Source organism: Etheostoma cragini, chromosome 21 (assembly GCF_013103735.1).
Source record: "Etheostoma cragini isolate CJK2018 chromosome 21, CSU_Ecrag_1.0, whole genome shotgun sequence".
Lineage (NCBI taxonomy): Eukaryota > Metazoa > Chordata > Actinopteri > Perciformes > Percidae > Etheostoma > Etheostoma cragini.
In genome coordinates, this window is record NC_048427.1 from 5,364,336 (window position 1) to 5,385,439 (window position 21,104).

The window sequence follows — 21,104 nt, forward strand, 5'->3', positions numbered from 1 at the left end:
CAAGGGCCAAGGGATGCATAGTATCCTGATCCATAAAGAACTGGCCTTTAAAAATAAAAATCTGCCTGCCTTTTTTTTTTTAAATTAAGGCATTAAGATAAATTTCCAAAACATGATATTTTTTCATTCCTCTTTTAAGTCAACTTAAGCATGGGCATGTAAACTTATGAGCACTACTGTAACATGGAAGCAGATCCGTTTCCTCTCACCAAGCTCGGGTCTATCTGGCTGAAGCTCTGAGTGCCAAAGATGTTGAGCAGCAGCTCCTGCTGAACGCTGGCTCCCACCCAAAGGAAGAGGTGCAGTCCCGTTTCCAGGAGGTAAACTCCGCCTTTAGACAGCCTCTCCTCCGAGTCCCTCAACGCCACTGGCAACGACCCGCTTTCCAACTTCGTCTAAAGAAACAGATACATGTGTTAGTGTTGCCATCTACTGAGGAAACAGTGCATTAGTCCCCCCCCCAAAAAATGGCTTAATTTTTCTCGCACAGTTTCACCAACTTTACTGTGCATACAATATATGTATTGTGTTTTCTACATAGGTTCCATGAAACTCAAAAAAGCAGAAATTTAAAATCTAGAGTTAAAATAAACTAATAAACAAACAATGTTTGCATTTAAGCTTTAGTCATATAATAGTCTTTTCTCTTGTTCACATTTTAAAACATTTGCTATTTCACATTCTAAAGGAAGTGAAGCGTACAATGCTGCAGACGTTAATGCAAGAGATTTTCACAATGTAGCATTCTAATGATAAAAATAGTTTCCATGGAGGAAGTACAGAAGCATTACCCCATCAGAATTAAAAGTGCTGTGTCTGCATCTTTGTTCTATGAGAACATAAACATGCAGATTTATTTTCATCTGGTTTGATAAAACTGTATTATTAATAAAAAAAGGGCTATTATCATATTGAGTACCAGAGCAAATAGTTTTATGAAACTCCATATCATAAATGAGCCTTGCCTCTGTGATGATCCCAGAAATGCCTCTGCTCATATGAAACGTCTAACACCTATCCCCGTTATATACTCATTTCCTTTGAAGATTGTCAGGGTTCAGTGGGTACAGTGGACATTGGTACTGAGCCACATAATACAGGAAGATTCTATAAGAAACCAACTACCAACAGTTGAAGTGACGAGAGGAGCTCTTTGTGTGTTTTATGTGAGTGAGTGAGTGTATGTATGTATGTATGTATGTGGTCTCACCAGTGGCAGCAGGCGGGGGTAGAAGAAGATGTGGCTCTCGGTCACGTCCATGCCACTTATCAGCTGCCTCAGGTAAGCCCGGTCGTCCAACGAGACGTCTGCTCCCGGCATCAGCACGTCACTCTTCAGCACACAGTTCAGGTAGACCGGTAGCAGCTTCATGCACTCTGGAAGGATCAGCTGGGAAGACAAAGGTACATTTAGGGATGTAGAGTAAATACCTAAAGTGACACTTAAAGTGTGAAGGTATAGCTTCATAAGTTTATCTGAGGCACTGATATACTTTGGTGTTTATATTATTTGTGAGTGCATGGATTGTGCTCTAAATGCATTTGATTTTTAAGGAAAACTAAATACTAGCCTGAAAAATCTGACATTTATAAGCGCAATGGAAAATGGGACCCTGAACCAAAAACTGGCAATGCTTGATATGATAGTGGTGCACTGAAGTGTACTTTGTTTATCTGTTTTTATTCAATATCTGATATTAAACTATATGTGATCTTTAACACAAAGTCACAGAGGGTGTGGTGTCTGCTGTGTCTGTGTGTGTATTAGAAGTGTAATGATTCACCGATATGAACGGGTATCCGGGTGCATTATGACAGATACAACTACATTGTTACACAGACCTGGATAGATCTAAATGCACCAAGATTCGGCAGATGCCCTGGTTATAACGTTACGAATCGGTCGAGTGAAGCAATTAACAAAGCTGCTGCGGTGTGTGTAATGCCACTGAAAATAATGTGTGCATTAATGTGCTAGGGAAACAAAAGCCTCCCATGTGTGTGATAAAGGTCTTGGTCATTCACGTTAGGGGTGGCAAGGATCAGCCAATCAGCGCCTGCGTGTGACTGCTAGGTTTCGTAAGCGATACTTCTCGCGCCCACACACCCACCCACCCACCCACCCACCCCCACACACACACACACACCCCCACCCACCCCCACCCCCACACACACACACACACCCCCACCCACCCCCACCCCCACACACACACACACCTAAGGGGTTTTCCATACCTGACCAGCTGATGAGGGGCTTGCACAGTTCTTTCGGTAGCAAGCCAGAATCTGAGCACACTGGTTGATCAGAGTGTCTCTTACTGCCTTAGTGGGGTTGGTCAGGAGGCCTCGGAAAGCTGCAATACACACAACAACAAAAAAAGGTGTATTAAACCTATCATTGAAAGCGAACCAATTACAACCGGCTTTTCACAAAATCAAAAGATATCTACAGTTTATCTTCTTCTACCTTACTTTACCCTGTTGATGGTGAGTGAACAACACATTGTTAACAAAGCTGTAAACATTTACACCAACAAGATCTCAAGAACAGGTGCAGCTTTCTGATGTTGGCTAATGGTCAGCTGTGGATTTACTTGATAGTATTATTAGAAAATGTTACTCATTCTCATTTCTCCGCTCACACCCTATCTAGACTTTTAGAGTACAATGTCAGATGTGGACATTTGTATTGTATGCTCTCCTTCAGCCCCCCTGCCACAACAACAAAGAAGATAGTCTGCTGTGTGAGCTCGTCCTCACCATATTTGGAGAAGAAGTTGATGATTGTGTCCGTCTCACAGTTGCGGTAGAGGTCAGCCAGCTGAGAGCAGCAGTTGACCGCCATGTTGTGGACGCGCAGACGCCTTTGGCCGCTGCAGCTGGTGTAAAGCACGGCGCACTACAGCGAAACAAACAAGATTTGCATTTCTTACAAATAAGCTGACTAAGGCAGTATTTACATTTAGTTGTCCCCTTTCTACCGAATGTACAAGATCTAGCTATGGACGAGGCTTTGCAGGTTTAAATTGCAGTTGCTCCATCAAATATTTGCTAGTTGAAGTTCAAATTTCCGAACAATTGAGGAATTTAATGCCAGATTAACAGACTGATTTGATGTCAGCGATGCCAGGTTTGGTGACTCTAATCAACTAGAACACTTTGTTTCACATGAAAACCAGCAGTAATCCCATCACAGGTGTTTGGAAGTATTGGAAAGTTTAGGCTATTCTAACATGTCTGATTTGGAAACTACATATAAAAATGTCTTCCCATCTCCTTAAAGGATTTTGTGGCACACACCTGCATGAGTGCCCCAGTCTCCTCGCTGAGCTTGTCGTCGTGTTTGAACTCGACAGTGATGGCCTTGTCACAGTCCAGGCCTGCCAGCTCCACATCTGTGGTGTTACTCATGAAGAAGGAGCCAAAGAAGTCCGTCGCCCGGATACCTGAGGGGAGGGGAGGCAGGAGGATCAGAAAGTCGGGTTGTTACAAATCTCTCGGTCGGCCTGTTTTTCTGAGGGAGTCTCACCTGTGCTTGTTCGCACCCTCATGACGGCATCAAAGCCTACTAGTTTCTGAACGTCTCGTCTGAGGTCGTTCAGGAATCGCTCCGTGTCCGACTGAGCCTGGAATAACATAACACGCCATGAGCTACGCACAAAAGGTACATGGTACACAGTGTTGACTGCGCCAGCTGGTATTTAAGAGCAAAATACACTGAGAAATGGCAGCATTATACATCATAAAAATGCAATGTGGGTTGCCTAAATATGACCAATGTGAGAGAAAACATGCAACACAATGAGACTGACGAAGGAAGAGGGTGATTTTCTCTCACCTGGAAGTAGGTGTATTTGTAGATAGAACCTCCAGTGGAGACAGGAACCACCCCTAACGTGGCAACGTCCACATACTGGTTGGGGAAGAGGAAGAGATCCACACAACAGCCCTGGGCTACACACTCCTTAGCCAGGGTGTTGTAGAAACTCACCTGGGGCTGAAACAAAGACTGTGGATGTAACAAGAGAGGAATGGGAGTCAGTGTGGAGTCTTTTTGCTAATATAAGAATCTTTTGCCCCAAAGAAATGAGAGATACATTTTACAATGTTACATACAACAGATCACTTTGTAACAACTGGACAAGTGCTTAAAACTTGCTACAACCTTCTCCTTATCTGTCCCAACCAGCTTCTTGTCTTCTCTGTTCTTTAGTTTTCCAGGAGCTTCTGCGATGGGCAGAGAGGTGTGAAACACAAACAGCTTCCCTGAGCAGTCTGCCGCCTGAAAAAGGAACACACAGCAACATATAAATCCTCTGGCATGTACATGTACAGACTTGGTGTCACGTATCTGGATGTATTTAGACTGGGCCATGATCCATTGCAGTCATCCCACTGAGTCATTTTTATAGATTTTTAGTTTTAGAATTGCAAATCTCTAGGTGTTCAGTTCATGAAGTACGCCAATTATATCTCAGAAAGAAATCTTGTCACTTCAGGTGTGTTTACAGACTATGTACTATAGTTTTTTCAATCCAAAATGTTCCGGGAACTTTATATGTCAAGAACTGAAATTCATAGTGCCTGGAAAGTGCGGGGGGAAAAGAATCTGCGTTAAGCTTTCCATTACAGGGCGTCCACATTCTGGTCTTGGACCTTTGTTGCCTCTTATGGTCTAAACTATCAGCTTTCCAATAAAGGCAGAATGCCTCCCAAAAATAGGAATAAACGTAACCAAAAATGCCTGGTTATGTTTGTCTTGTACACACAAGGTCAAAGTGGTTTCACACTACACGACAGACCCACAGGTGGGAGTAATCTGCCAAGAAGTGCAGCAATGGGGCAGGCTTACACAAAAGAAGAGAAGGAATCTGCTTTGCAAGTGTTTTATGAGGGAGGAAATGCATTCAACATGTTTGTTAGACCTCTGGGATCCACACAGAAACTTTGTTTACAAGAAAGGTCGACTGCTTAGAATTTTATCAAGACCTGAGCGGTATTGCAGAAAAACAGAATTTATAAATCAAGGATAACTGATAAAGCGAGGCTTGACCTAGTCTAATCTGTGCAGCCTGGCTTGGCCTTCAAGAAACGCACCACGTTTTTTTTTCTAATTATCTCAACAACTGCCATAATATATTCACCAACAAAAGGAGGTATTCATACAGCAATATAACATAACCAATGTCACATGGATAATTATAAAAATAATGGTCACAACTTTAAATAATAATGGTGCTTTACTGAACAGCAATATGTAACATTTGTATTTTAATGCAGGCTAATTAAAAATAAGGTCAGGACCAGGCTATCTGCACAGAATAAATCTCCATGGTAACTAAGGTGCTTCTGCTGTCGTGCAACCAAGTCAAGGCTTAATTCATCCAGAATAACTGGAGTATGCCGGCTTAATCCCTTATCCTGGTTTTGTGGTATAGCCCAACTGGAAAGACTTTCCAGACTTACCTTGAGTGCCTCCAGTCCTGCCTGGATAACAGGTCCAAAGACTGTCTCTGTCTCCCTGGTGTCGGCAAACATCTCTGGAATCTGGTCCAGCAAACTGAAAAACACATACAGCATGTCAGTAAACCCGATCTATTAGTCTGTCCATACACACCTCATGTATTTGTTAGTGCGTGTGTGTGCGCGTGTGCGTTCCCACCTTTCAATAACAAGCCGGCTCTCGTTTACGTTGACAAGGAAGCCGTCGAGCAGGGGCACAAACATGTCTGATACATCTGACACCACCAACATCTGGGGCTGGGCCAGGCTCGCCTTGACATTGTAGAAGTGCAAAACCTTGTTGTAGGTGACGAAACCCACCCGCACTACAGAGTCCATTTCCGGGTTCTCCCTGGATGCAGAAACAGAGGATGAAATGGGAGAACCATCGAGTTTACATTTCCGTATATGAAGTGGAAATTCAGCTCAATGTAAATCCTTGCGTTAATTTCCCTCACTCCCACTACCTTTCCTTGCTGCATGCTTCATTTTGTCCGTCCTATCCTTCATAGTGTTTCCCTTGTCTATTCCATCTTTCCTTTTATCAGACTTTTCCTCACTGGGTCAATGTGTTTCCCCTTTTCTCCTCTCTTCTTTCCCTGTCTTTCTGTTCCTTTCATTTCCTCCAGCTCATCCCTTGTGTGCTTCTGTGTTTCAGTACCTGGGCAGGAAGTCTAGGAGGGTCTTGAGTTCCTGGCAGACAATGTTGACCATCCCGCTCTTCACAGCGTTGTAGGACACATCGATAAGGAAGATAAAGGCTGGAGGCTGTGGAATCTTGTTGTTCTGTTGGAGACAAGTAAATACTATGTATGAAGTCATGTGTAAATAATAATAAGATATGAATCATACAGACAGATTCTGCAACTCCATCTGCTCATCAGCTGAGTAGCAACAGCTTGGTGTATCAAAAATCACATAGGCCTTTTTATCTTTCTTTCTGAAAGTATCCAAAGAAATTTCCTCCCTTCACATTAATACATTATAATCACTGATTCAATCTTAGCATACGACGAAGTCATCAGGGTGGTATATTAATGTAGAACTGTATGTGTGTACGTTTCTCTCCTCTAATAAACAATTTGACAGAAACTGGACAGTACAGGTCCTCCATATCCCATCAATACCAATATCAGTCCAGCACTCGTTAAGACAACAGAATGTATTGTTGGCCTGAATCCTTTCCAAGTGAAACCAATGAAATAAAATGTAGAACAAACCAAATTTTAGCAAAGCTCAATTGAGACAGTTACCTACAGGCTTTGCTAAATATTAGTTCATTGGATAATAACTAAGTAAAACTGGCTTGTTTTTGTAGATTGTTGTTGACAGTGTCGCTACCCAATGTGTGTGCTTACCTTAACTACAAGTAGCCTACAAGATGCTAACGAGAGACTTCTGTATCAATACAGTAAAAATAGACCTAGACAACAAAGTTTGTTCACTTTACCAATCATACAATCATAGCTAGCTAAAACGTTTTAGAAAGGATTTCAATCTTCTGTTATTGTTTGTAATAAGAAAAGTTTATTATTTTACGGATTTCGGAAATTTTAGTATGACACGTTATGCCATAAACCGTTTTGATCTGAGCTGGCGCGACTCATTCCTTCGCGATAATTACTTTTGCAGATCCCTGAGGGGAAACATGGGTAAACGATCTGCAGATAAATCTATAATTTGTAGTGCATTAAAATACCAAAACAAAGCTTTGAGAACAATGATGAGAAATGCTGTTTCCTGCAGTAAGGACATACCTTACAGTAGTCGACAGTGGCCACAAACTCGTAGCTGCCCAGCGACAGCTCCGGCCTATCATAGCAGTCCACCCTCTTGCCAGTGTGGTCCAGATGCTGGAAGTAATGTGGAGGCACTATGGGAAAAGAGCAGGAAGGGCAAACAAATAACATCAGTGCAATGAGTTTAATATAAAGTGTTTTAATATGTGAAAACTGACAAAAACTCACCCTCTGTGACGCAGCTGCAAAAGCCACACTGGAAGCGCCGACCTCCCTCTATGAACTGCATGTATGGACACATGTAGGCCTTGCAACGGTTGCAGCGGACTGGACCAGCCTCGCCATGGTCCACCAGGTATGGAGGGGTCTGACGAGAGACGCGATGAAAAGAGTAAGAGAAGTCTTATCCATTTATCTGGATATCTGAGACTGACACACTTGATTCATAGAGCCTAGCAATGAGGGCAACTTCCTCTGAAACCCTAATGTGGGCAGAATTACTGAAACAAGTGATGTAACATAAAACTAGTTTACGCATTTACTTTGTGCATGAAACAAGGTCACGCAGCCACTCCCACCTCTGTGATTTTTAAAGAGATTATCCCACTGACATCACAGGCATCCGATCATTAAAAACTAGGCATTGCCCTGAAAATTAATCTCTGTTCAGTTTATGGGTCAACTGTTATGAAAATCTCAGTGGAAGATAGAGCTTGCACCGTTGAACCGACGGATGAAAGATGAGGACTGGAGAGCAAGGGAAGCTTGTTGTTTGGTCAGATTAACACTACTATCTAAACACTTGCAGGACTGCAACTAACACTTATTTTAATATGGATGATTCTAACAATTAGGTTTAAAGTGCTTGTTATAATTTACCACAGCCATAATATAAGGTATGTATCTTGTGAAATATTGTCAAATATCTTGTGTTATTTGACCAACAGTCCAAAGACATTCAGTAAAATCATAAACATTTTGCATCTTGCTTCTGTTGCTTTCTGATGGTTTTAAAATTAACAGTTTATCTCTTAGATTAGACTCATGCGATAACTGCCACAATTTCAGACAAAGTCCAGAAAAAGAACCCCATCTATACATGGCTCACAGCATTTACAACACAGGAATGGAGAATGGAGAGATGGAGGGGGCATTGCTCACCTCATCTGGCGGCAGCGTGGCGAGGGGCTTGATGACAGCGGCCAGAGGCACCTGAGACTGCTTGGCCATATCAGCTGTGCAAGGCACGTTGTAGGCCGTACAGCGAACAAACCTAGGACTGGCATTCCCTAAACACAGACACATATTCTCCATTAATATGAAAATCTTTATACAATCCACATACCTTTCCGAGATGCAAAGTTTGTTTAATGTTTCAGATTTTTGTTTTACTAGCGGGTGAAGAAAGTGACCTTAAGGATAATTCTATGAGATTGTGATCAAAAGGTGATAAGTTTATTTTCCTGAACCCTTTTGGAAGATGTGAGTGAGAAGCTGCCAGATACGAATGTGCTTACAGGAAGCAGAACCTACCTTGGTCTTTGGCCTGGAAGTTGGTAGTGACCAGCGGTGGGACTTGACCTCTGACCCCTGTGGTAAATGGCTCCGTGCACTTAGCTCTGTCATCTTCTATTACCTGGATCTAAAAATGAGGGAGGACGACAACAATATCCATAATTTATACATGTTTACAGCATAAATGCTTACGTTACTAGGGGTGTGACGAGACATCCAGCTCACGAGATGGACTAGACATGACACTGGGGTCACGAGATTGAGACAAGCCAAGATTTTAACACTATTTTAGAGAAAACTTCAATGAAGAAATAAGACTGGAAAAATAGTCATTTATTCAATTAAAATTCTCAAAATAAAGAAAGAGTAATGAAAGGTTTCGCCAAAAATTCAAATGACTACACTGTTACTTATTTCATATGCAGGTGGAGAGAGTGTCTCTTCACTCAGAGAACCAAGGTTACAACGTAACAAAGCGTCTTCTGGCAGTAGCTGAGACCAGTTGTTTTGTACTTGGATTTGGATTGTATAGTGGACGGAGAGAAATAAAGCTTATTTTGCTATTGTTTCACATTGATAGCATTCTAAAGCACAAGTAAATTACCATCAAACACTCAACAGATGATTTTTGTGAAGCCAGACGCTGTTTTCTTCTACTCTGCATTTTATTTATTGCAGCAGTAAACAAGTAGGCTACTCTAGTATTGATTTAGGACCATTATAGGCCGAACGGAGAACATTTCCCTTTGTTTATTATCATTAACAGTAAAGTTAGGTTTTGCTGTCCACCTCCCGACTCATGTTAAAAAGGACAGAGAAGAAAGTGGTCTGTGTGAGACAGCTCCACAGAGCGCTGCAAACGTGTGTGTGTGTGTCTCGGCAGAGCGAGAGAGAGAGAGAGAGAACTCGCTAACGTTCTAACAGGCTGTTTTTTTTGTTTTTTTTACTGCTCTGCAAAAGTTAACCGAGTCAACTTTGGAGAACAGGCAGGGGGCTGGTCTATATTTATTTCGAGGGTGAGGTCAAACTTATCCGTCATGTTGACCGCTACTCTGCACTACCGATATCGCGAGACACTTTTAACGGGAAATCTCATCACATTTCTAATTTTGAGATCTCGTCACACCTTTACACGTTCATGAGACCCATGGACAATATATTGTGAATGAAGTCTATCAGAACATATAACACACATGCAGGAGACGACTTGTACACAACCCTTCCACACATCTGCAGCTACAAAACACACTGTATAAAAAGGGATACAAAATCATATTCATGACTTAGGTGACAGACGGCACAAGTTAGAACTAAAGTACAGTACGCTCTGTAGATAGACAAATATGACATGCCGACTTAAAATCTAAACTAAATGACATCTCCGGGAAAAAGTACAGGATTATCAAGACATGCCATTAATGCAGGAACTGTGGGCAAGTCAAAACCATGCAGGCTTGCATGCAGGGCACAGAGAGGAGGCTTTGAGGCAGAAGCTGTCTGATCAGGATGAGTGACAAACCATGAACCCTACTCTCAAGTTCTCAAACTAAGATAGGCTGCCTCAAACCCCTGATCAGACACACAGAAACAGTGAGATGAGAGTGAGGTAGTAGGAATGACCAACACAGAGAAATCGGAGGGGGGAAACTGACAGGGATTGCTTTAAAAGAGACATATCTTTGGGCAATGTCCTTAAGATTATTAGTGTTCCGAGGAAGGCCACAATAATCATGACTTAAAATAATCCTCGTCACAGTCTCTAAAACAGAAATGGGAATAGTTCAGCATTTTGGGAAATGTGATTTCTTGCAGAGAGTTTGATGAGAACCATCAGCAAAATGAGGATTTGTTGTTTTCACACTTATGTTGTTGTACGAATTAAACAAATGAAATACGTGTTAATTAGTGGTGCTGGTTGGCAGACTTTGTTCCTTTGGACAGAGCCAGGCTAGCTATCTCCCCTGTTTCCATTCCTATCGCTAAGCTAATTTAGCTGGCTGCTGTTTTATATATGTTTAGCATACAGACATATGGGATGTATCAATCTCCTTATCTTACTCTCGTCGAGAAGCAAATAAGTATTTCCCCCAAGATGTCAAACTACTACTATTCCTTTAAACAATGTAATCTTCACTAGTGTTTTGTTTGGACTGCGACTATTTTATATGGGCATTAGTGCTGGAACATATCAGATACCAAAATGTATCTGTGTTACATGTACAGCATTAGTGTGTGTTTTAAGTCCAATTGGGTAAGATAGTTTCTGGTGAAACACATTGAATAGCAGGGATGGCTGAACCATTAAAATAATACACAACATATGCCTTTAACGCAAGTGGTATACGTTTCTTATTTCAAACAGGAGCCCATCTTTCACATTGTGACGATCACTAACTTTGAGTGGTTAGAAGGACAGAACAGGAGGTGAAAGCTGTGGGTTAGTGCAAGCGGGCAGAGAGGACCGGATGAAGCAGAGGAAAAGGCAGGCAAACGGGAAACTTACTGGACTGGGGATAGCGTCTGGATCTATTCTATGTCTTGATTTCTGCACAGCCGGCATGTCAGACGCTTGCTTTACATTCAAAAGTTTGTCCAGCAAATTGTGCAAAACAGAAAAAATAAATAAAAATAAAAATATAAAAAAGGAGTGTGAGAAGAGAAAACTCAGCAAGAGTATGCCGAGTAGCAGGCAGCACTGTTATTCAGACAGAAACTGATCAGTTGTATTGATTATAGATTAGTGGTACTGTAGACTGACAGTCAAGCGCGAGTAGATTATAGACAGAAACTACTATAAGCCTGTTTGCCACACATGCTAAACAGCTCTAAATCTGAAGACAGCTACAGAAGCTTACAAAGTTAAAACATGACTGTTAGACTTCTGTTGTGCTAGAGCTGGGCAAAATCAAGATATTCATAGGGGCATTCTCAAAAATCAATATATACTATCACTATACGTTAATGTCCAGTAGGGAATGTGATGTCCCAGGTTAAGTTAACACATTTGATTAAATTGTTCATTTAATTCCTTAATTTTAACAGGTAAAAGCCCCTCCCAAAAGTCTATTTTTTTTAAAGCCGGCCTAGAAGGCAGCAATTAAAAACAGTATTAAGACATAAAAATACAACACAAAAAGGGCATGAAAAACTAAGATTACCCAGTTACAAATATTCGGATTCTTATTGGACTGCATAGTACAGTCAATTGTAATACTGAACTAAAACTGTGTTTTTTTGCATTCATTTTGTCAAAAATACTCTATGCTAAGTGCTTGGTATCATACATGAAGATGACTGCCCTGATTATCATACCACAATGTGATAATAAAAGAAGTCCAGTTTAATATAAGGATGATTTACTGCCCAGCACTAAGTGGTACATGCAAAATCATATACACTCAAGTGTCCATTTTATTAGGTACACCTGTACAATCTAATGCAATTCAATACAACAGTTAAGCTATATAACCTTCATGACGTTTATGATGTTCAGTTGTTGTTGACATTGTCAGAAACGTTTCAAATTAAATTATATTTTTTATTATTAACGGTGAAAGGTGGTAGTTTAGTGAACTGAATTACATTATATTGGTAGTCTTCCTATTTTTGTGTCCCCTCTGGACAGCTCATGTTTACATACATGGGGGGAAAACATATTAAAAAAACACCTCTGAATATAATGCATTTCAGTACAACACTACTATGTCCTCAATACTAAATTGAAATAAAACCTCTATGACTGTAAAAAATAACCATTATAGGCATTGTAAAATTGGACAACAGATGTTGCATTAACAGTATCAAATTGCTTTAGATTATGCAGGTGTACCTAATATAGTGGACACTGAGTGTACATGTCACTTGCAAACTCACTCTGGAAAATGCTCTGGAAAAGTCATCTTTCCTCAATACTACTCATCTCAAAACATGATGTAAAGAACAAAAATGGACAGAGATAAAAAATAAATAAAAAATCAGCATGGGGGGTTGTAAACTACGAAATCTAGCTTTAAAAAGTATGTGTGTGTGTTTTTGCATCTGCTCACCGGGCTAGGAATGGCATCTGGGTCAAGTCTTTTCTGTGCGGGGGGACCAGAAGCAGGGGTGGGGGCAGGGGCTCCGTAGTTTGGTTGCCCGGGATAAGGACCTGCATAGCCAGGCTGAGGACCTCTACCCTGTCCAAACGCACCTAAAGAGAACAAGAAAATAAGTTAGTAATGGAGAAACAACACAGATCTATTTAGCTTCCACTTAGCAGGCATTCACACAGCCTGCGTTGGCCATCAGATAGCGCTTGCAACAACATCAATTTTGAATGGGTGTAGTGCAGAATGCAGGTGGGTTTGACGCGGGTGGGAAAGGCAAAAAAACGCATCAGGCCTGCGGTCAAAAGTTGAGACTGACTCAACTTTTACAGAATCGCAACCCCACGTCACGCTGCGGTGGCCAGTCATGTAACCGGCCATGTTAGTCGGTTTTGTGGCGGTGTTTTAAACACAAGACACAAGCACTGAACTGCCAAGGAGTTTGTCTTACTCATTTCATTTCTTTCTCCACAAAATGAAGTGGCCTTAAAAGTGCGTTTGGAAACGTCAAGATTTATATACTATTTGACGGAAAACGGTAAGTGTGCAATAAAATAGTCAAACTTGTGCTACATTGGAGGGTTAAAGAACACAACAGGACATAACACAGATACGCCATTTCGGTTAAACCGCTGCACAACCCTAGGGCAAATTGCCGGATTGCTTATTTTGATCTGAATGGGCCTTTAGTGGCCTTCTCCTCACCATTCTGCTGAGGAGGGTATCCTCCCTGCATGCCAGGCTGAGCTGAAGGTTGCTGCATGGGCCCAGAAGGGCCTGGTGGGCCCTGTGGTCCTGGAGGCAGGTGGTTGCTCTGGGCCATGGAAGTCGGAGGCATCTGAGTTCTGGTAGGTGGGGGGCCTGATTGGTAGGGGTGTGGCTGTGACGGAGGGGGTTGCTGTTGGGGTGGCATATGGCCTGGGTACTGGCCTGAGGGCATTGAGGTTGGAGGAAGACCAGGATGAGGAAAAGACCCAGGCTGAGAGGAAGGAGGGGGTGCTCTAGGTGGGAAGGAGCCCTGGGTGGGAGGAGGCGGGCCGGCGACAAAGGCAGGCTGGCTGAGAGGTGGAGGTGCTGAGGAGAAGGGCGGCTGGCTGGGAGGGAATGACTGCTGGGGCTGGGACACTGAGGGAGCAGGTGCCTGGCTGGGTGGAGACACAGGGCCCGAGTAGGAGGAGGGAGGAAAGTTTTGCTGAGAGGAAGATGGTGGCGGCCCAGGAGAGGGGAACTGCCGTTGAGAAGTGGGGGGAAAAGAAGAGTTAAATTGCTGTTGCGAAGGAGGTGGTTGGCCTCCATAGTATTGTTGAGACGCTGCGGGGCCACTGGGAGGGGGTGGTTGGGTCAGGGCGGAGGAAGCAGGGGGCGGGGCTTGGGTGAAAGATGTTGGAGGTGCGGCTGAGTAGGCGGTACTGGCAAGATGCTGTGAGCTGCGAGGTGGAGCTAAGGAGAGAGCAAAAGAAAGTGTGAGTATCTCCAGTCTATGATCCATGTAGATACATCACTCACATTTAAATCTTTGTTATCCCCAAACCCCATGTCATTCTCTAGTTAAATACGTGTTCCAGTTAATTACACTACACTCAAGTATAAATCCAATGGAATCCAAATTTACCATATCCTGGCCCTGTAGGGGCTGGCGCTCCAGAGGTGATCTGCATCCCAGTCATCTGGCTAGTGACCTGCTGCACTGAGGGTTGTGGCCCGTAGTTTTGGGGATAGGAGGGTTGTGGCCCTGACAGGTTCACAGCTCCCTGGTTGTACAGCTGAGACGCAGCAGGCCTGGAAACACATACATCTTTCAGTGAGTGTGTACGTACATGCACTTAAGTAACCAGGTTACGGTCAGTAAGCTGATTAAACGTCACGTAGATGAGAAAATGCAGATTTCTGTAATCATGGTAGGGGATTAGAGAAAACTGGATTCCGCCAGCTAGACTTCTTCTAGAGAACGCTATTTTCTTGGCCATGTTAATGAGTACCCTGTTTTGGATAGTTCAAAACTGACGGACTCAATAGGAGGGAAGGCACTGCTCTGTCCTCTCACTGTACGGTCAGTCTGCTTCAACACACATGCACACAAAAATAGTCAAGATTGAATGATGTGGCATCTTCTATTTCTAACACAGGTGTAAAGAGAAAGCCATGTTTCCAAAATTCTGTTGGATGTAGAATGGTTCAAAAACCCTATGAGCCAACAAGGAAGAGATGGAGTGACCCTGCCCGGAGAAAGCCCAGGGCCCCCGTCTGGAGCCAGGTCCAGATGAAGGGATCGTCAGCTAGAGCCTGGTGGCTGGGTTTGCCATGGTGCCCGGCTGGGCACAGCCCGAATTAAAGGGCTGGCACCCTTTTCTCCATCCCATGGGCCCAGCACCTGTGGGAGGAACCGCTGGGGGCGGGTGCGCTGCCACATGGTTGATGAAGGTCAGGGGCCTCGACGGAGTAGACCCAGGCAGCAGAGGCTGGCTCTGGGGACGTGGGCAGTAAGTTGGACTCATTTCAGGTGAGGGTTTGCCTCCGCCAGGGGTGCGCATTGTCACCAATACTTTTTGTAGTATTGATGGACAGGATATCAAGGCGTAGTCGAGGTGGGAAGGGGTTCCAGTTCGGTGGGCTGGGGATCTCGTCACTGCATTTTGCAGATGATGTGGTCCTGATGACATCATCAGCCTGTGACTTTCACGACTCACTGGATTGGTCCGCAGCGGAGTGTGAAGCGGCTGGGATGAATCTAAATCTGAGGCCATGGTTCTCAGCAGGAAATCAATGGTCTGCCTTCTTCAGGTGGGGAATGAGTCCTTACCCCAAGTGAAGGAGTTTGAATACCTCTGGGTCTTGTTCGCGAGTGAGGGGACAATGGAGCAGGAGATTGGTCGGAGAATTGGTGCAGCGGGTGCGGTACTACAATCAATTTATTGCACTGTTGTGACAAAAAGAGGGCTGAGCCAGAAGGCAAAGCTCTCGATCTACCGGTCAGTTTTTGTTCCTACCCTCACCTATAGTCATGAAGGCTGGGTCATTACCGGAAGACTAAGATCCAGGGTACAAGCGACCAAAATGGGTTTCCTCAGAAGGGAGGCTGGCATCTCCTTAGAGATAGGGTGAGAAGCTCAGTCCTCCGTGAGGAGCTCCGAGTAGAGCCGCTGCTCCTTTGCGTTGAAAAGGAGCCAGTTGAGGTGGTTTGGGCATCTAGTGAGGATGCCTCCTGGGCGCCTCCCTAGGGAGGTGTTCTAGGTACGTCCAGCTGGGAGGAGGCCTCGGGGAAGACCCAGGACTAGGTGGAGAGATAATATCTCCAACCTGGCCTGGGAACGCCTCAGGATCCGGTAACCCCAGTTTTAACACCTCAGATAATTTTCCATGCTAGGTATTTGAACTTCGAGCAACTGCTGTTTATTACAAATACATTTAGTGTGTTTTTAAATAATAATGCTTTGGTTGGAGTCCACTTTCACTCCCAACTAACTTGATAGTTTTCTTGGAGGAGCACAAGGTCCTAAAGTTTTAGGCAGTCTCGGTGCATCTATTAGGTGTCTGTGATGATTATGTCACCTGGTTGAATGAGCTGAATTTATTAAGTGAAACAAGTAGAATATAAATGACCTCAAGTAGGGAAGAACAAGTCATCACATTTGGCATTAAAAAGCACAGGTTTTTTTGAATATACTTAAGGAAATAATCAATCAACATGTAATTACCTAGGTGGGGCCTGTGTCATAGGTGGGGGTCCATTCTGCATGTCCCCTTGACTGTACTGATTGTATGATTGAGGCGCCGAGCCTGGAGGGGCGCCAGATGTGGGAGGACCCCTGGCAGGACCTGAAATGCAGGGACAAAAGATTACCAACATACCTGCAAAAACCATATCCACTACCTGCAACAAATTACCCCGATTTCATCTCAATTTTCTCTTAGCGCAGCAAGATTAACATGGCTATAGGCTATGGCTGCACAACATATCAATTTATTATGGTCACCACCACATCAACCGCCGCAATTAAAATATCGCACAAGGCTGCAACATATTGCAAAAGACAATTTGTGTTGTTGAAAGAAATACCAGTAGAAACTTCACTTTAAAATGTCGTGCCTTTTGTATTTATTTCAATGTTCAATTTGTTCAATCAAAAATGTTGGAAATGATTTCCTTTCATTTGTTATAAATCAATAAGCAGTTTGTTGTATTTTAGCAGGCTATTGAAAGCTGCATAACTGAGTACACTTTAATATCTGTTTATCTATAAGATAGCATATTTGTTGCATACTGTTTTAAAATTGGAGTCGAGAGAAACTGTTTTCTCATGAAAAAGGAGAGAGAGAAAAAGCCCCCTAAAAAACATCTAGCTTTACTAGTGATCTCTCAAAAAACAACAACAATATGCATGTAAAAATGTAAACAAACAGAAAACAAATATGACCAGGGGATGCAGAGACTGAATTTGGAAAATCTATCACATAATAAAAGCATAGTAGGGCTGCAACTAATGATGATTTTCATAGTCAATTTATCCGTTGAGGATTTTCTTGATTCATTAATTAGTTGTTTGATCTATGAATTGTGGATCAGGGGTTTCCCAAAGCCTAAAATGACGTCCTCAAATGTCTTGTTTTGTCCAAAACTTAAAGATATCCAGTTTACTGTCACAGACGAGAGCAGAAACTAGAAAATAGTCACATTTTAGAAGCTGCTTATTATCAAAATAGTTGGCGATTAATTTAGTTGACAACTAAACGATTCATGGAGTCATTGTTGGACCTCTAAAGCATAGCTCCCATTTCTAGGTAATACAAAACATTTGGTAAAAAAAAAAAATTAGGTTAGTAACTGGCTGGCTGTTATGCTTAACAATTACCAGCGTTAGGTAGACTGAAAAGAGCTTCTATTGTACGTTGACAAAAGAGCATGTCAGAAATAATAGTGTCTGTAGGTACAAAAGGGATTCAAAGATTGCAGAGCATGTGGAGTGTGAAATGAGTAAGAAAAAGAGAGGAGGAAGTTACCTAAGTCAAGAGGAGAGGAGAGGTCAGAGACTGGGTTGGCAACCACAGCCTTAGAGGGAAAGTTTGTGAAAGGAGAATAACCTGAAATACAAGAAAAGAAGAGGGCAAATACAGAATAATGTAGGTAGCTGCTTAAAAGCAACATGAAGATATAAGTGGGGCAGTCACGATTCAGATTAGTGTGTAAAGGCACAGTGTTGTTCTCACACATACATGGACATTTACATGGTGAGAACAAGGTAGGTAGGGGACTCCAACGTTATGACTGAGTGCATGAAGAGCATTACAGCTGACAAGGGTTGCATCTCGTAACCCTTATTTGTTAACATCTGTTTTATCTAAAAAGATAAATTTCTCTGTTTGTTCATCTTACTTCAAGTTTAGTGAGTAGGGGAAACAAGTGGAGGAGTCAGGGATGCAATTAAAGGGTTGTGAGATGCAACCCTGGTGTCTCTTCCTCACAACCTACTTGTAGGAAAACTTGTTCAGAACCAGCACTTACCTTGCGGTGGAGCCCCAGGCTGATAGGCAGAAGAAGGGCCGTTGTAGGGTGCATAAGGTGAGGGGTATCCCCCATCCAGGGGTGCGTAGCCGGGCTGGCCATAGCCGGGCTGGGGCTGGCCATATGGAGAGGCCATTGGAGTGTGCTGGTTTACATTCATCCTCAGTTCATCCCTAAATCTGTGAAAATATGAAGAAAAAAAAAATGTTACTCTCATAATTCAAGACTAAACTTGTTTAGCCTGTTTGCAGCCTCTACACAGATTTCACCGCCAGGACGCCTGGAGTGTAAAACCCTGTAAGACAGGACTGTTATTAATGACAAAGGCTGTTATGACAGTCTTGGGTTCCCCTGATCCTGATGACATGCGCTTTCTTTTCAAGAGTGGGGGGGATCTGGCCACACAGCGCTTGTGGACTATAGACATAAGCTAAAAAAACTCACAAAAAATTGATCTCAGTAACAATGTATCCTGCCAACTCTCTCTTAAAAAAACATTCAGCATTTCAGTTTAACGGTCTTTTCCTTATTTAACTCAAAACAAAGAGAGTTTAAGGCAGTCCTAAGGTATACATAACCCCAACTGAGTGTGCTGTGAGATTGCACCTGCAATGACAAAAAGGAAGAGTAATGCAATATATGTTAAGCTTGCACAGCTTTGCTCTAGAAGTTTCACACACAAATCAAACTTTTTCCGTGAAGGTAAAATGTCCTGGTTCAGTTAACAACACCTGTCTTGGCTTTTTATGTTTACATTGACACCTACAGTTTGCATCTCAATCACTGAGTTCAGACAGACAGACAGAAGCCCAAAACTCAAACCAAACGATTCCAATAATTTAAAGCAAAACAGACACAATCCACAATACAAGTAACTACTGCTCTCTCAACTATGAGGGTGAGATAAAATGCCTGATACTGGGAAGTTTGTGTAATGTCTACTGGACGCATGCATGTGTTAGTGTTTACCTGAGACTAGGTGTTTACAGTTCATAAGAATACACCTGAAGGTAACTTTGAGTAAGCAGTGAATGATCTTTATGAGCATAATTCCTGCATATCACCTGTCAACTTTAACCTGGCTAACAGAGCTTTGCGATGGCCTTGTTTATTCACCTGATTTCAGGAGAACCTATATGACATGAGTGATGAGTATCATCTAACAGACAAACATGGGCTAAACGAGAGGTGTCTTTGAATAATTCAACAGTGCAGGTGCCACAACGAGAAATACAATCGCTAGAGCCGTACAGCTATGTATTATGTTAGGCCTACCAGGTGATCCACATCTGCTCTCCTGTCTGGGTTGCATATTTACGAAACTAGGTTAGCAACTTCAGTAGAAACAGTACACCATTCAAAACAAGTTAAACAACGTATTGATTGAGAATAATAAACGCCAGCTTCCTAAGTTAGGAGTGAAGTGTGGTAGCAGCAAAGCCGAGGAGAGCTACCAAGCGTAGCAGTGTGCTAACGGGAAACAACCTCTGTGCCGCATTACAATTAGCTCGCGAGCTAGCTAACGTTAACATGTCAACCAAAACGCTCAAAACACCTGGTTAACAGGATAGGGCTGTTACAAGTCTTACCTAATTTGATTCACCAAACTTCGAACTGATAAGAGTTAACTTAGCTTGCAAAAGTTAGCAAGAAGACAACCATCATAATGACAGCAGCAGTGGTCGAATCAGCTGTGACCAAAACGCCACAACCGGAGATAGCTGCTATTAGCCGACTAGCTCAGACAAGCTAGTAATCTGAAGCTATTTCACAGAGAGATTCTAGCCGTGCCATAGCATTAGCTAGCATTAGCAATCGTAGCAACTCCTAGCTCTGCTGTCAAGCCGGGCAGAGGTGTCATATATTAACTGGTGTCAAATCGAAACCTACCTCCAAGGTGTTGTAAATAGTAAGGCTATCCTCTGCCCGGGGGAATCTGTGAAACCCGATGGCCGACAAACTGTGAAGCCGATGTCGTCCCGGGGTGTTTCTCACTAATCCCTTCTTGGTGAGCAGAAGCGGACATTCGGCGGAACTGCTGCAGCGCTGTGCCACGTCCACATCCGGGACTTCCTCCACATTCACACACATTCAACGGGTGTACGGCACTGGTTACTCTACAATAAAAGGTTAATAAAAATAGGTTTGCAGTGTAAGACTGACAAAACTCTACACTATTAAAATATATACAATAAACGGCGAAAAATTATAACACATATAGTCCCAGTCTCTGAAAATATAGAAATCTAATAAACTACGTAAACTAGTGCTGTGTGATGAAAGTGTAGCTCAAATATACAGTACGCCTATGTGTCAACGAAGGCTTTGGTTACTGAGAGCAGTCAATGCAGTTTGATGTTTACTATAAACTCAGTTATTGACATGTCAAATAATATTAATACCAACTGACACTTTGTTCCCGGGCTTTAGCGGGAGGTAGGCAGTCCATGCACAACACTTTTACATTTGAAAGTTTATTGAATATTTATGCACACCTGCACCTAACAATGTTCATTTTCACACTAGGTTTGCCAATGTGACAAGAGTCTCTGAATTGGGCCAAAGGGTCAGAACCAAACTTGAGCCAGATTTAGCTACATTTTGGGGGTGCTCCCCTTAATGAGACTTGTGTCAAATTTAGGCCCAGTTCACCTTGCATCAGGTCCAACTTGGAATTATTCTACATGTGACTATTCATCACAAACCTGGCATGAGTATAATTAGAGTAGATGAGTAGATGATCAGATTTAAGCTGTTGTTGGG

The 21,104-nt window shown here is 42.8% G+C and overlaps 2 protein-coding genes across 5 annotated transcripts in view; one reads left to right on the plus strand and one right to left on the minus strand.

Moving 5' to 3' along the window:
- Positions 1-3,719, plus strand: part of LOC117936456 (tripartite motif-containing protein 6-like) — a 17,302-nt gene extending 13,583 nt beyond the window's left edge. The window contains exon 3 of the transcript XR_004654956.1: positions 3,707-3,719. The gene's annotated coding sequence lies outside the window, so the exon portion shown is untranslated. The remainder of the gene's footprint in view (positions 1-3,706) is intronic.
- sec24c (SEC24 homolog C, COPII coat complex component) overlaps positions 1-20,403 on the minus strand; it is a 22,815-nt gene extending 2,412 nt beyond the window's left edge. The window contains exons 1-23 of one of the 4 annotated variants that reach the window (XM_034859398.1): positions 20,232-20,403; positions 18,342-18,520; positions 17,840-17,920; positions 16,537-16,657; positions 14,454-14,620; positions 13,547-14,281; positions 12,803-12,945; positions 11,260-11,328; positions 8,775-8,883; positions 8,403-8,530; positions 7,470-7,608; positions 7,260-7,375; positions 6,164-6,288; positions 5,663-5,854; positions 5,467-5,560; positions 4,166-4,282; positions 3,839-4,009; positions 3,530-3,626; positions 3,301-3,446; positions 2,761-2,899; positions 2,236-2,354; positions 1,211-1,390; positions 210-395 (exon numbers count right to left, since the gene is read on the minus strand). In XM_034859398.1, coding sequence (XP_034715289.1) covers positions 210-395; positions 1,211-1,390; positions 2,236-2,354; positions 2,761-2,899; positions 3,301-3,446; positions 3,530-3,626; positions 3,839-4,009; positions 4,166-4,282; positions 5,467-5,560; positions 5,663-5,854; positions 6,164-6,288; positions 7,260-7,375; positions 7,470-7,608; positions 8,403-8,530; positions 8,775-8,883; positions 11,260-11,328; positions 12,803-12,945; positions 13,547-14,281; positions 14,454-14,620; positions 16,537-16,657; positions 17,840-17,920; positions 18,342-18,501 — 3,534 coding nt within the window. In that variant the 5' untranslated portion in view covers positions 18,502-18,520; positions 20,232-20,403. The remainder of the gene's footprint in view (positions 1-209; positions 396-1,210; positions 1,391-2,235; positions 2,355-2,760; positions 2,900-3,300; positions 3,447-3,529; positions 3,627-3,838; positions 4,010-4,165; positions 4,283-5,466; positions 5,561-5,662; positions 5,855-6,163; positions 6,289-7,259; positions 7,376-7,469; positions 7,609-8,402; positions 8,531-8,774; positions 8,884-11,259; positions 11,329-12,802; positions 12,946-13,546; positions 14,282-14,453; positions 14,621-16,536; positions 16,658-17,839; positions 17,921-18,341; positions 18,521-20,231) is intronic. The other 3 variants (XM_034859401.1, XM_034859399.1, XM_034859402.1) reach the window with 3 other exon arrangements.
- Positions 20,404-21,104: the final 701 nt, after the last annotated feature.